We start from the raw sequence: 16,097 nt of genomic DNA on the forward strand, positions 1-16,097 counted from the left end.
TCCGGATCAATTCAACAATCAAGCATCAAAGATAAATACACAATCAAAAAATCTTCCATCACATATCAAAAGGTAACCCTATCAGTCTTCTGATCAGCCAAGTGTGTAGACCACGCTACTTACACAGGACTGAACTGGAAAAAAGTCGCCTTAGTAGCAAATTGGAAATTCCCCCATGAACTTGCTACTGCCAAGACCCCCTCTTTCATTTATCGATCCATGCCTCCCATTCTAGTTCTTCGGTTCTACATTTTTGCATATAATAAAATAAAACAAAAGGGAAGAAATATACAATTAGAAGGGCACTGAGAAAGCGCAGACCTCCACCAAGGCATGACCTTCTCATGCCTTCTAATATCTCACAATATTAAAGCAGTCGCATCTGGCCCACTGGTCACTTCCTCCTGAGAGAGCCCCACCCTGGTATTAAAATGAGCAATCTGTTCTAGCCCATTATCTCACTTACAAAGCCTGTCTGTCAAACTGTATGGTGAGGCAAAAACACATCTGATAATCTCTCACTTAAAAGTTGTTTGGACCAAAGTGGCCCGGCTGTTTGAACTGGACATAAGCTGTAGGAATATTAAAACTATGTCACATGATTGTCACAAGATTATGCAACCAAAAAAACTAAATAAGTACTGTTTGTATGTTGTCATTACCTATGATCAAGCATGGGGCCCTTCACATCAATTGTTTGTGAGTACAGTAGCAACTTGATTCTGGACTAGATGGCAGAAAAGAGTGTGGTAGCTTTTTTACTGAGGAAGACTACACTAAAGGTTTCTTGGAAGTGTCCCTTATTTCAGAGCTCAAATTCCCCTTCTTTCAAGGCAGTTTCATACTGCAGATGCATTACTGTAAACATCTCACAGGTAGATTAGCTCGGCTCCTAATAGGCTCCCCTCTCTATAAATGACTGGTAGAGTTGGCTAATCAGAGCAGTTTGCAGCATTTAAAGAGGAATGTCACCGCTCGCAGCAGTTCCACATCTAAATTATCTGATAAAGGCTGCTATTGTAAGGCAATCATTCTAGTATTGAGAGGATATCATTCAGTTCATTCAATTTAAGTAATTAAACTCAGCTCAGAAATTCGGAAAGAAGCTTGATAGGCATTATTCTTATCTTGAATCATGGTGTATTGGGTGTGTGCCCTCGTCCTGTAGGAGAACGGTTGTGGAGAGGAAATATTAGTTATATTCGATGACGTGAGCTCAGTGTGGGTGATCTTTGGTAAAACCTTTAAACACCTTTGACAAGATTATTGCTGTTAACATATTTAAATATATAATATACCAGGCCTACCTAATAAGTAGATAAATAAATCGTGTGTGTGTGTGTGTGTGTGTGTGTGTGTGTGTGTGTGTGTGTGTGTGTGTGTGTGTGTGTGTGTGTGTGTGTGTGTGTGTGTGTGTGTGTGTGTGTGTGTGTGAGACTCCGGTGGCTATTTGTATAAATCTTCATTTCCTCTGTCCATGTTTTCCAACTCTAAACAGGAATGCCTAAAATAAATTGTTGTGATCTGTTACACCCCATTCTCTAAAACATTGAAGCAATCTACATTAACCCTCCTTTTCTATGGACCCTCTTTCTTATCTATTATCTTTCTTGTACATCATACAAGTGAATGAAGTGATTGTTAGAAATTGTATATATTCTTGTGTGTCTCATTATTGTGTCACTTTGTTCTCTGAGCACTCGTAACTGCTTTTCAGGATCAACTCAAGCCCGTAGGTGATGGGATACGAACCACAAAACAATGGTGATCTGAATATTTCATAACATACATACTGCATAAGACCAATTTTCAGTGGTGCTGGTTCTTTTATTTACAAATGCAGAAAACATTGGTGCAGACCTTTATTACCTACATGAGGACAAACACAGCCGAGTAGCTGCTTAACCTTAATAAATATCCTCCTCGTGTGAAATCATTAAACCACCAACTAAACAAGTATCACAACTACTTGTTGAGGTATAACTCTACCATAGACGACTCAATCCTCTTGACAACCTGCTGTACTAAATGTGGGCAGGGAGAACAAACACAAAGTTTACGTGTTTACATTTACGGGGCCTGAATACAACATTCCACTTACAGTAAATGGGAAAGGGTCCCAGTTCTTCCTCCTGATTGGTCAGCTTATGTGTGGACACGCAGACAAAGACTGCAGCAAAGTCCTCTTTGGAAGCTGCATACTGGAGGGTGGAGGAGGTGGTGGACAGGCCTGTGGCTGGATCCAGCTTAATGCTAGAACTGATCACAACAGCTGCACGCACACGCACACGCACACACACACACACACACACACACACACACACACACACACACACACACACACACACACCCAGCATAGTTAGTGCTGCAGATGTAGTATTCAGCCCCAGGTTAAACAGTATTGCAAATAGCTTTCTTTGGTTTAACAGCAAACCCTGGGTGAGGTTTATTGTATCAAACCGTCCAGATGATGGGAAGTTAGTAATCACAGAGAAGTCTTGAAGTCTAAGTTGCCAATTAGGAAAGGTTCTGTGATTGTCTTTACTTTCAGGTACTCACTGGCTGCTCGTGGATACAATGACAACAAAAGGCAAACTTTAACATAATGTTTACACCAACTGTTACTGTGTGATCCAAGAGTTGGTCCAATTCAAATGACAAAAGTCAAGATGCAGTATCATATTACAGTATTCCATCTTTTGGTGACAAGTAAACAATAGTGAATGGCATATTTCTATTGTTTAAGCTTTAGTCTTGGGTAAATACTATGATTTAATTTTCACTCTCCTGTCACAGAAACCACTAGCTCCCCCCAGGGGTATCTCCGTATCACAGCATCTTGTGTGGTGTGACTATTGGATAGTTTCTAGGCGTGTCAGCAAACAGCATGCAATGTGTTACCTTTCCCATCGGCTAACAAGGGCTTTCCATTCTTTTTCCAGGTGAATGTAGTTGCAGGGTTTGCATTTGCCGCAACACATGTTCCCACCTGAACAAAACATAAAAGGGAACAAAACAATAAAATATAAGCAATAAAACAAAGTATACACACTCATATCACAAGACTGATTTAATTAATTTCTGTAATTTATTCAAAAAAGCTAAGAAGCAGATGCAGGTGGCCTTGCCAGATACATTTATTTTATTTAATCGGGTTTCATTAGTATCCACTGTCAATATGAAAGTGATAAAATTTGATATTTATTAAATGAACTATATGAAACTGTTAATGCCCTTAACCTGAATGTATTCTAATGCAGCAATTTACACACAGGAATACATCAATCTAACATTATCTTGTGTTTATAATGTGGATAGTGGACATATTACTTCAGAGGATTTCACCCTGAGAAGAATAACTCTGTAGGAAACATTGCAAAGTAGGAGAAGAAAGAAATCAGCTCAACATACCTGCTATTAGCAGCTTCATACTAAAACCCATTTCAATAAAGGCCTAATTTCTCTGTCCTAGAGTTGCATACTGTAATGTCTGTGTTCCAACATTAGCAGGCGGATGTTGGACATAGGCTAGAGAAGACAAACAACTTTCTCATTTAGGAATGAATTTGTTTTTGTGTTCATAAGCCCACTGTCTCGCTATCTCGTTGCTACATCTTCAGGACTGAAGGTCAGCAACGGTAGCAGAAATACGCTGTGTGTGAACCCAACAGGGAGTGAGTCATAAGAACATTCCTTTACCCAAACACATGGTTTCATATCCTGTATATAGCCTGCACCTCTGAATGAACATGGCTCACCACAAATATGTATTTGAGTCTGAACAATAAGTAGAACTTCTACTCTAATAGGTTTACCCCACAAAGTTACCTTGTTAAAACTACATCTACTCATTCTCCCTCATTGAAAATCCAGAATCTATAAATATACAATATTGAAAAGTTTAACTGTTCAATACATGTTAACTTCAGTGAAAAGTCCATTATAAGTCTATGTGTGCTGGATGTTTCAAGTTTCCACATCACACTGGTGTAACTGCACACTTGACCATGACTAGGCTTCCAAACTAGTTGTCATAAATCCTGCCGGTACGTGCATGTGTTTTAAGAGACTGAGATTGAGAGAAACAGAGAAACTTTCCCTCTTTTGCACATGAATGTAAAAGCAGCCTTAAAGTGTCAAACCTCGCACATACATCACTCTGCACAGTGCAGCTCAAACATCCAAGTGAAGGATCAATAAGCAAAACACATTTTTGACTACTAGGGGCACTCATCTTCTCCCCCTTAACCAAGACATGTGGCTGCTTTTCATGGAGTCAGAAGTCCATGTCATATTGTTCGTTTGATAGACCAATATTCTGTCCATCTTTTCGTGATTCAGTTCTTTCTTTAGCACTGTGTTGACTACACCCAAGAATTTGTAATGTTCCACATGTTGAATTTCCTGACCATTTATGGCTAAAGCTAGATGGCCACTACGACTCTTACAGATGTCCATCACTACTTCTTTTGTTTTGGAAATACTCCCATCTCCAAGTTGTTGGCTTGGAAGGAACCTTTTCATAAGTGGCAGGTGCCACAAGGTGTTAAAGAACTGAGTGCTAACATAATGACACTGCATTATCGACAGACCTATTTGCTCTATATGCAAACTAATAAGGTTCAAGGGCAACACTGGACAAGTGACTGCAAACTAAGTGCTCCAATACCTTCATTACAACAGATGTTAAGGCGACAGGTCTGTAATCATTCAGTCAGGTTGGGTTATATTTCTACAGCACAGGAATGCTTGCGTCTTATCGGATTTGGCCAGCTCTGATAATGGTCAACAAATGGTACAATTGCCATGTTCCACGCATGGAAATAATGTTTACACAGTACTGTAATAAACATATTTACTAATTGTTTATTGCTGGGTATGATACGTAACACAAGCCAAATTGCCCCTCGAGGACATTAAAGCTTTACTCGACTACAGATACACATGCTGACCGGTGCTGACCGGTGGTCTTACAGTCAGCTGATTTCTGGTTAAGTTTTGAGTCATCAGTACAAATGATATCATCAACATTTCCATTTCCAAAAATAGCAGCAAGTATTGTAGTTAGTTAAAGTCCAGAAATGTGAAAGTATATTACCATTTTAAATATCAGAATGACAATACTGCATTGGCATTTGCTTTTTTTCTGGGTTGAGGCATTTCAGCTTTGTAGCAGAATGTAGCAGAGTATGAAGCAACGGTGACCTCCATCATCCCTCCTGCAAGTTACCGAAACTGAAATCCCTCTCCTTCACTCTCACCTTTCTTTTTTTTCCACTACGATTCCCTACATCTCTCCCTGTCTCTCTTCCCTTACCACAAAATGCTCAAAGCTGTTCAAAAAACCTGCATTTTTAGGTGAGACTACCAATGGAGACAGCAGTACTCCCTTGATCCATAATTAATGTGTATATGCTGCATGTGATGGAATAAATGTGCATTGCTTGCTACAGAGAGGAGGCAAATGACCACTGTGAATGTGCCGCCCAAACCTTTTCAAAAGTTTTCTCTTTTTTCCAACAGATAATTAGACTAGAGTGAATGTGAGAGTGTGTGTGTGTGTGTGTGTGTGTGTGTGTGTGTGTGTGTGTGTGTGTGTGTGTGTGTGTGTGTGTGTGTGTGTGTGTGTGTGTGTGTGTGTGTGTGGGTAAACACCCAGTATTGCCAGTGTCTGTTTAGATTTTGAAATGTATGCATTGTTCTTTAAACCCAGAGACAAACGTCGCATTCTGACATTTGTTTTTGCATGTCAGTTTTCTCCCACAAAAACATGTTGGCTTCTTGTGTGCTGCCGCCAGGGGCCACAACGGCAACTCATGCAATACTTTCAACTGGTTTTCATGTCATATTCTGAGCTGCAATTACCATGTACTGTATATACTATATGATAGAAATTCACAAGCTCAATCAAACAGAAAAACACCAGTTCCCAGTGATGAGCGATGTGACAGTTTTCGTTCAACACCAGCTGTAGTGAATCTTACCATTGTTGGTTTGTCCTTCTGCAGTACTTTAGACTTGTCCATAATCTGAACTGAAGACGGTATCTCTGCAAACACAAAAGGTGACAATCAGGTTTTGGAATCACAAAAGAGTACTTGGAGAGAATGTACATCACGTTGTTTGAATGTCCTTTTCTTCATACTGTCAATTATTTCTAAATGTATCTACAGAGGGGCACAGTGAGTACCAACGCAAATGTTTCACTGACAACATGCAATCTGGCATGTGGACAGCCCGGTTCATCTAAATGCTTAGCTGCAAACTTATTCAGTTGTTAATATTTAAACTGTAGGACATAATTTTAGATTGTCCCCTGTTAACTACAACCTAATTCTCTCTAAGGCCTATTGAGCTAGTCACTTCATACCCTATTTCAAGCTTGGGTTTGCAAAGACCATTAGCAGGTGATACATGGGCAAGCATGGGTCACGCAATTCATAAAAAACTAATTCAAAATAAATTCCTAATGCAGAGGAGGTAACAAAAAGGGACACATACACAGTGGATAACATTGAGTTTTAATGCAAACAAAACCAAGCTGTTTGTTAGGAAAACTGCCCCAAATGTCACACATATGTCTTTAAATGAGCTTGACAGATGCAATGTTTTTGGTTTTTGGTTAATGAGTCAGTGCTAATGATCAGTGACTTCCTGGAAATTACACCGAAATAGCTTGTAACATGACAATATTCACAAAATGTGAAAACAGATCAGTCTGCATGAATGTATTTATTTGAAAAGGATGTGCACAAAATAATTTTGCAGAATGCATTAAATAAATATTAGAGTATTTGTAGCCCATTATCTCCATTGTAGCAGTCAGAAGTACGGCTGGATGATTAATCGAAAAATAATCGTAACCGAAATTCAGAGCCTATAACCGACGTAATTTTACCAAGTCAGTTATTTCGGTCTTTTAAACCTATTAATATTTTCGCGGCCGCCCACTGTGTGTTAATGTACTTTCCCTTTAAAACATATTACGGCCGCCGTGTGTGTAGTCACGTGACTCCGCCCTGTCCAGTCTGCGACCATAGGTGCTTTCCGATCGGATAGTACTTGTACTTTTTAGAGGAAAAGTACACTTCTAAGCAGTTCTAAGAACTACTCTCCCCCAAAATCTTTTTTCCCGTTTGCATTCCCACTGGCCAAGTGGCCATAGGGACTGGTAGGAGGGGTAAGGGAGCGACGCAAGCACGGCAACGGTCTTTATAGCATCGGCACTAGACCTTAGCGACACATACAACAACAACAAATGATGCTAATACTTGTGCACTTTTCCTATATTAAATGCACATCCATTCTCGTAGTAATTCACATAATGTTTTGCTCAACACAGACGGGGCTTGATTATACTCAGAACAGACCCCGCCTCTGCCTGCAGCGCTGTGTGTGTGTGTGTGTGTGTGTGTGTGTGTGTGTGTGTGTGTGTGTGTGTGTGTGTGTGTGTGTGTGTGTGTGTGTGTGTGTGCGTGCGTGCGTGCGTGCGTGTGTGTGTGTGTGTGTGTGTGTGTGTGAGACGGCCGGCGAGCCGCAGGACACGCTTGTGGAGTTTAACTCCGAAAAGACAGTTAACCACAGGTTCCCGTTAATCTTATGATGGACATTTATTATTTATTTTCTACATTTTTAGGAAACTTTTTTTTTTTACATTAAAACTTAAATTACTTTTTTATAAGACGTTTTTATTTCATTGTAAAATCTACTGTTGTAGATTTCAGTTCAGTTGTTTGAAATATTTAATAAATAAGCATTAATCGCTATCTGTGTGTTGTTTCCTTATTTTAGAATCACAAAGATAGGATTAAGCACTCTTTCATTAGAAAAAATTACCGTGAACATATTTACAGTATTATTATTACAAAATTTAAAATAATCGTTCAATAATCGTAATCGAGGTAACTTGTTCGATTAATCGCGATTATGATTTTAGCCAAAATCGTCCAGCCCTAGTCATAAGTGCACTGCAAATGCAATGCTTCCAAATTCATTCAGGTACCGTCGTGACAAATGCTAATGCAATTCTAAAAATTTGACATGATGGTCTCTATAGGAATATGTAGCATTCCTGGCTTTTTGTTTGTCTTTTATGGTTATATTCAGACATGACAGGACTGAAACATACCACAAGCATAATATATGGCAATTCAAGCGGTACCCCTGCAAGCGGTGACTTTATCACCAATTCTCCTCTTCTTACTCTCTTTCCACCTGAACTCTGCCTGCCTTCACACACTTTTGGGGCAATCATAACTGTGCCCAGATTGGCCCTCTTTCACCTGAAGCTGTCTGAGGTCCAACACACATCAGATAGACTCTCCTGGACATTACAGACTGATGCACCTCTATTCAAACGCCATCTGAAGTGACCACTGATTCACCAAACCCATGTGCAAAAGGAATGTGGCTGTGGTAGAAATACACACATTAAACTTGAATACATCTGTGTTGTTCTAATCGACCAGCTGCAGTGGGTCACTATTTAAGTGAATCCAGCAAAGATAGAGTAGGAAAGCTGCAACTCCATCACATCGGTAGTATATACAAATTACAGCTGTGAATCAATTAAAATATTTAATTGCAATTAATCACGATTTCATAGTTAACTCACAATTAATCACACAATTATCTGTTCTAAATGTACTTTTCAAGTTTTTAATGCTCTTATCAACATGGGAGTGGACAAATATTAGAGGTACTGTATGCTCAAAAAACATGCTGAAAGCATAATATGGCAAACTGAAGCCCATTAAGCAACAACAGATGGGCACATTGACCTGGGTGTAACATTACTTGGTAATACTAACACAATGTGGTGTCCCACTTTATACGTGGAAAGGTTAACTAAACAGCAGCTCAACACTAAACAATGGAGCTCATGCTTTACAGCAACATACACATTGTACAGGTACATTGGTCAGCTAAATGTAACAATGTAATGTAACAATGTAATTGTGTTTAACCTCACATTAGGGCTGTCAAAATAACGCGTTAATTTCGATTAATTAATCAGAGAAAAAATAACGCGTTAAAAAAAATAACGCAGATTAACGCAGATTAATCCATTCCATATTGACGTTTGACCCGGAGCCGTTCTAGCCACCATTCGACTGTAAAATGAAGGAGGGAGACGAGAACGCGCTGCCTGGATCATTAACTGGAACATTTACTTGTAAAAATCTTCTTCCTGCCAACCCTGGCTACCGAAATCTGGTGCCACTGATATGTCTGCTCTTCTCTCTGGTGCTCTGAAGACGATACAGGCAACACAAACACCGCTGCATGTGACGCTAGTTAACACTATACTCGACAGCAGCTAACGTTAGCCTACCGCTAGCTAGTTAACACTATACTCAACAGCAGCTAACGTTAGCCTAGCTAGTAGCTGGATTAAACACGGTTACAATGCTGACAGCTAACGCTGAACGGTGTAAAGTGTGACTGTGTTTTACTGTAGAGGACTGTGACTCAACAGCGGGATGTAACAATCTGTAGCTGCCGAGCTGCCGTCGGAAAAACAACACAGACGGTGCGTTCAATGAAATTGGTAAACTACAGCTTCGTGGTGCATTTGAAGTTATTGTAAATGTCCTTGGTGGTTGTTTTTGTTGTTCAACAGCAATTTACTAGTGAAATAAGTTATTGTTATTGTTATACATTATTATTAAATCATTTAATTTTGACCATATGGCCTTAGCAATAAACAAGCCGTTCTTTAATGTCACCAACTGTTGTTTAGTACCCTTTGTTTTCTTTTCTTTTTTTACTTTCTTAAAAAGTATCGGTTCAGGCACCGTTAATTATGTATGCGATTAATTTTGATTAATTAATCACAGAGTCTGTAATTAATTAGATTAATTTTTTTAATCGATTGACAGCCCTACCTCACATGGGCGGAATTAAAGGCTCACAAAAACATCCGCTTCTACCACGTGGGATCAAAACAGGGTAATACAAAAAATAAATTTAAACAAACAATAAGTAAAGTGTGAGAGACACTGTGATGGCTCGGGGGAGGCTATGTGCCACGCAAGGCATATGCTCCAATGGGAGTGTCCTGGCCAGTCATGTTGCGTGCTCTATCAGTGGTCAGTGTGCTGACTTTATGTTCAATGTCCCGCTGTCTGGCTACTTGCTCGGCGCACACGTCGGTGAAATGCCTCTCCTCTATCTAAGTTCCCACTGTGGGTCAAAATAATGTGATGTAACCCCAAGGTAACTGTGCTTACTGAGAGAACTGTCCAGTGAGTGCACCAGTGCTGCATCACTTCCTGATTTCCCAAACTACAGAGTGGCCAGAGGCCCAAATCACAGAATGTGTATGCGTTAATCGCGCATCGAAGAAATGAGTGCCATTAAAAGGAATTTGGGTTAACTTGTTATTATCACGTTATCTTTGACAGCCCTAAAATATATTAATGTTGATTATTAATAGTGTAGAAACACCATAGACCACCAAACACTGAGTGCTTAGCATGAAAGCTAATTTCAGATTAATTCAACAATGAAGTTTTAAGGATAGGGAGATAGAGCTTACTGTAAACGAGGACAGAGACGGGGTACTCAATGAGGTTGGAGCCTGACACAACCATGCAGGTGAAGGTCTTCTGGTCTTTGAGCGTGGCCTGGGAGATGAGCAGGCTGAAGTTGGCATCGATGCTGACCCGCTGGGCATATTGGTCTGTAGCCTGAACTGTGGCCTGCACGCTGCTGACCTGTTTGATCAACAGATCGCCACGAGTGCCATCATCTTTCTCCTGAAGGGACAGTTGGGACAGAGAGGTTAGGTTAGGTATTTATTAAATATATAAATCACTGTTCCTCATTCCTCAATTATAATTATAGTTTACATTAACAGAGATGTACAAAAAAGTAACAGTCTAGGACACAGCATTGAACATGTCATTCAACAAACTTGCAGATCTAATTATCTATCTATCTATCTATCTATCTATCTATCTATCTACCTATCTAACTAATAATTAAAAGTTGTAACACCATGAAAAGAATTGTTAATTAGAATCAGTACACACTGCCAAGTCACAATGTCTCTTGCAATATTAGTAGACTGATCATGACAGATCACAGTTTATCTCATTGTTACTGTCTAATTACACTACAGATTCTAAATGTTTTGTTGAAGACACAAGCCTTGTAACCTCAAGTCATGTCTTGAAGTTTCTCCCTAAAATTACATGAGCAACATTAGCACTTTTTCAGCACCTGCACCCATTAAATGGGTGGGAACTAGACAGGAAATGATTCTCTCATAGTTTCATATTATTTACTCCGTCATACTGTAAGGTCAGCTGGTTATTGTAGCATTACTGTAGGTGTATTGGCACAGCCACATACATTTCGCTTGGACTACAGAACTCCTAGGTAGAGCGGGCGCACATATACTCCTCAACACAGCGGCCCTTTGCTGCATGTCGTTCCCTCTCTCTCTCTCCCCTTTCATGTGTCCTGTGAACGTAAAGGCCTAAAAATGCCCAAAAAAATAATCTTAAAAAAAACATACAACTTCAAAAAATCGATTTTGGTTCGGTTTGTTTTCATTATCAATTAATCTGCAGATGATTTTGATTGAACAATTAATTATTTGGTCTTTAAATGTCAGAAAAAGGCAACTGCCCAGAGTCCAAGGTGACATCAAATGTTTTGTCTGACCTAAAGATATTCAGTTCATAACGATATGACAAAGAGATTCAGCTGGAACCTTTTTTTTTTATAATATTTATCGATGTATTAAAGCTGTTGTGTCTGATGTTATGGTGATTTCATGACATAAATTATTTTTTATATTATATTTCACATTTATTCACATATCATTTCCAAAGCAACTGAGCACATTGAATCAATTTGTCTTTTAAATGGCACTGATCCTGATTAGATGCGTCTTTCAAAGATGATTCAGGCCTATATGTCCAGTACATGGACACGTGGACTGAAGGTTCCAGTTGTAGACTGAGTGCAACACAGAAGCTGTACTCACCATAAACTAAAGTCTCTTTCCGACCAAGTAGTTACAGAAACATAGTTATAGGAACAGTCCACTTCTAAACAGTTCTACTAACTACTCTCCCCCAAAACCGGTTTTGCCATTTTAATTCGTATTGGCCAAGTGGCCATAGGAACTGGTAGGAGGGGTAAGGGAGTGACGCAAGCACGGCAACGGTCTGTAAAGCATCGTCACTTGACTTTAGTGCCATATACAACAACAAACTAGCATTTTCCCGAAGATTTTAACGTGTGGATCCTTCCAGGTCCCTCTGCACCTCCTCGGTGGCGTACATGGTCAGCAGCGCCTGCAACTCCGCATCAGTCCACTTTTCAGAGTTCAGCATTCCGTCTATTCTCGTAGTAATTCACTCAGTAAGTCAAGTAATTCAAGTAGTCAATGTTTTGCTAACACAGACGGCATGTTTTACAGATGGTGCCAGGTTGACAGTGGGCGTGACTTATAAGTTGGACCAATCAATGTAGACCTAGGTCACTATGCTGAAAAGGGAAAAGACCCTGCCCTGTAGGAGCTGAAAGAGTTACAGGAACTGCAGTCAGAGGAACTTAATAATCCCCAAATTGGTCCAGTCGGAACACGAGAAAAAAAGGGTTCTAGGAACGTTATGTTCTAGGAACTGCAAAAATCCCTCCGGCCGGAAAGGGACTTAACAGCACCAATAGACACACAACACAATCTAAGTGGCGGCTTATCAGCAATACATTTGTTTTTCATTGCGGGAGAAAATGGTGTTTGGCCTGAGAACGTGTGAAAAGTGTCAATTGTGCGTCTGAGGAAAAATGTCAGGGACAATGACTCTTATTAACTTCCCTTACTAAATAATCAAGGCATACAATATGCATGTATATAATGTAATAATGCCACTCTGGTCATTTGTTCCCCTCCGAAAGATCCCACTGAACAAAGAACATATAAAAGATCTGGCATTTCTTTTCCCTTTGGAAATCTTGATCAATGTAACAACTCAATGAATATGCCTGTTTTAGGTCTCCAGGATGAGGGTACTATTTTTCTGTGAACGTGCATTATTTCAAAAAATATTTTACTTTTTTTTTTTTTTTTTACTTTAATCCTAGGACAGACATTGAAAAGTTTATTTACCTGGAGAAAAGAACAAAGTGTTTGGGTCTTCTCTTGGTTCTGTACATCAGTGAGGAATTTAATATGGGAGCTACAGTGTGTACAGGTTGCTGGTGGTGACCCTGCTATTTATAATCACTGTGTTTTTAAACCACAAGCTTTAAAATGCTATACCTGTAATTTGAAAATGTGCAAAAAAGTCTTTAGTCTTCCTAATTCTTGTAAAAATGTATGTGACAATGTGTAGTCACATACACCAAATATAAGCCAAATTATTTCATCCGGTCCTCTTTCAGTGTTTCCTCAATGTTGATAGCATAGTGGTGGTCCGCCACGGTAAAATGTACAGCGCCACGGTATCAGAAATAGGGCAGACGCACAACAGGGTTTCCGCTATGTACACCGCGCACCACCGCTCCTTCAGCTGTTTAGCTTTAGGGGGGCGTTAATGAGCGAGAAAGTGATAAATATTGGAGAGGACAGAAGAAGAATGGAAGTGAGACTTGGGTGGAAACTTGGGCGAAACGGCGGAGGACTGTTTCTATTCCCGCCTTAGTGGTCCCAGTGCTGTTTGGCTTGTTGAGCATTTAAGACACACAGGACAATAAGTGGTGCTCTGAACAGCTTCCATTAGTATCCCTCATAGACCACTAGCTTGAATGTGTTGAATCTGTGTAGCAGCATGAATGCAAAGCAGGGCGAGACAGCTGAGATAAAAGGACACAAGGCTCTGTAAGCATTCCCTGCGTGTAAATATATTTTTTTAATATAAAAAAAGAGAGTCAAAGTTTACTGTATAAGTGTGTCATCTGGGATCTTCGCAGTAAAAATGTAAAGCCTCTACAGCTGAGTGTGGTGAAGAGGAAAACCCAGTGGAATGGAGAGGTTTTGTCTTTTGTCTGCTTTGGGTGTAGGTGTAAGCGGATGAGTAAATGGACAAAGAGCAGGAAGGATGGAGGAAGGATGCTGGGAGATGATGTCTGGAAAAGCACCAAGAGGGGAAGAGGGGGAGCAGGGGAGTCATAGGTGAAAGGAGAGCGGGAGGAGGGGACAAAAGCCAGAGGAGACTCGTGATTGGATAAATGGGCTGAGAGGAGCGCTGTCGAGGGAGAGGTGCTATCCTATTTTTACACCTCTCCTTCTGGGAGCCCCTATTCTCTCTATCTATCCATCATAATAACAGAAACCCCCCAAACTCACTTGTTTTCTCTTTTTCCTTCCCCTCTCCCTCTTTTCTCTCTATTCTCATGTACATGCAATTCTTCTCGTCTAGATTTCTTTTTCTTTCTTGCGTGGTGTACAAAAGTGAAAAGTCATAAACTCGTAGCGCCGTCTGCTCTACTGAACTCTACTAAACTCAAGTACTGTCATCCTCTCTCTCTCGCCCTAGGGTGAGCAGAGGACAGGACGTCATCACTCACGAAGTCATGGCAACCAAATAAACAACAGGGCGAGTACTAGCTACTTCACTCAATAAGTGATTACCAGCGGCGAAAGCCGCGACATAAAATCTGCACTCACGCCCGTAAAATATGACAGCTACAGTTTATTGGAAAATAGCATTGTGGACACTGAAGTTGATGAATTTACTGTTTATCAGACCCCAGATGAGACAAGAAGCTAACGTTAGCCACACTGCTGTGACGGCCCCTCTGCCTCTGACTCACCGCTGCAGGAGACTGTGTGTATTCCTCCGACACGCTGTATTAACGTTACTGATTTAAAGCAGCCATATTATGCTCATTTTCAGGTTCATAATTGTATTTTAAGGTTTTACCAGAATAGGTTTACATGGTTTAATTTTCAAAAAACACCATATTTTTGTTGTACTGCACCGCTCTCTCTCACTGCTGCAGATCCTCTTTTCAGCTAGTCTCCGTTTTAGCTACAGAGTGAGACCTCTTTTCTTCTTCTTCTGTACTATCTTTGATTGCACTCGCACATGTGCAGTAGCTCAGATGTAGATCATGTCAGCTAGCTAGCTGCATAGACAGTAAAAGAAAGGCTGTTTCTACAACTTCGGTCAGTTACAAGGCAGGATTAGCTGGGAGACTTCTAAATGAAGACGCACATGGAAGTAGTTCTTTTGTAGATTATGGTGAACTTGTGTGTGTTGTAGCAGTGCTTTGCTATTGAGAATGAGGTAGCATGCTAGCGTTAGTATGCTAGCGTTAGCATGCTAGCGTTAGCATTAGCGTTAGCATTAGCGTTAGCATGCTAACGAGCTAATGGTTGCGGTTAGCCTGCTCGTTTCGGCTTGTGACGTCAAGCCGTGTCGATTTTGAACAGCTCACCCAGAGACTGAAGACAGGACACATTCAGAAACTGTATCTCACTCTAAACAGCATGGATGGATTTTTTTCAAAGTTTGTATGTGTGTGGAAGCACCAGAGACACAACATAACACCCCAAATCCCAGAAAAAGTGATTTTTTCATAATATGGGCACTTTAAAACCGTTTTCCAGGTTAGTGGGGGTGCACACCGCTCAAAACCAACATGAAAAATGTAGCTAGTAATGTTCACTCAGCGTTTTGTTTTGTTGTTAAACTGTGTGTAAAATGAGCGGTGCCGTTAAATCACCCTACGGTACCGTCTATTTTCTGGATGGTTTCAAGGTAATGATTAGCTTACATTAGCAGATAAGCCCGTACTCTGACGTCCAACACCCCCCGCTCCCCCCCGGGAGTCAGTATCTACTTACGTATTTCCACTTGACGAACATCAGATCTGCTGGTGCTGGAGCTCCACCATTGCATGGTATCACAATGACCTCTCCATACAGGGCAGTCACATTGTCTGTTCCCCACACTGCAACAAAAAAGGCAACAGACTGTTACTATTAAAAAATAAAATACTGTACTATCACAAGAGCCACTGAAGAGAGCAACAATCCTGACTGCCTGATTCAGTCACAGGTGCGCAACAACAGGGGGAGCTTTTGTCCCGAGTGCTGCCGGTCGGGAGCCTGATCGGCCAAATCTGGGCTGATG

The 16,097-nt window shown here is 40.5% G+C and overlaps 1 protein-coding gene across 9 annotated transcripts in view; it reads right to left on the minus strand.

Moving 5' to 3' along the window:
* The window catches only part of alcama (activated leukocyte cell adhesion molecule a), a 70,196-nt gene that overhangs the window by 16,704 nt on the left and 37,395 nt on the right, over positions 1–16,097 (minus strand). For all 9 annotated transcript variants that reach the window (XR_004894958.1, XR_004894957.1, XR_004107011.2 and 6 more), the window contains 5 exons: positions 15,809–15,915; positions 10,541–10,760; positions 5,985–6,049; positions 2,902–2,989; positions 2,102–2,272 (listed from right to left, as the gene is read on the minus strand). Coding sequence is in view for 5 of the 9 variants with exons in the window: in XM_031311107.2 (XP_031166967.1) it covers positions 2,102–2,272; positions 2,902–2,989; positions 5,985–6,049; positions 10,541–10,760; positions 15,809–15,915 (651 nt within the window). In the remaining 4 variants the exon portion in view is untranslated. The remainder of the gene's footprint in view (positions 1–2,101; positions 2,273–2,901; positions 2,990–5,984; positions 6,050–10,540; positions 10,761–15,808; positions 15,916–16,097) is intronic.

This window comes from Sander lucioperca, chromosome 13, assembly GCF_008315115.2.
Source record: "Sander lucioperca isolate FBNREF2018 chromosome 13, SLUC_FBN_1.2, whole genome shotgun sequence".
Classification (NCBI taxonomy): Eukaryota; Metazoa; Chordata; class Actinopteri; order Perciformes; family Percidae; genus Sander; species Sander lucioperca.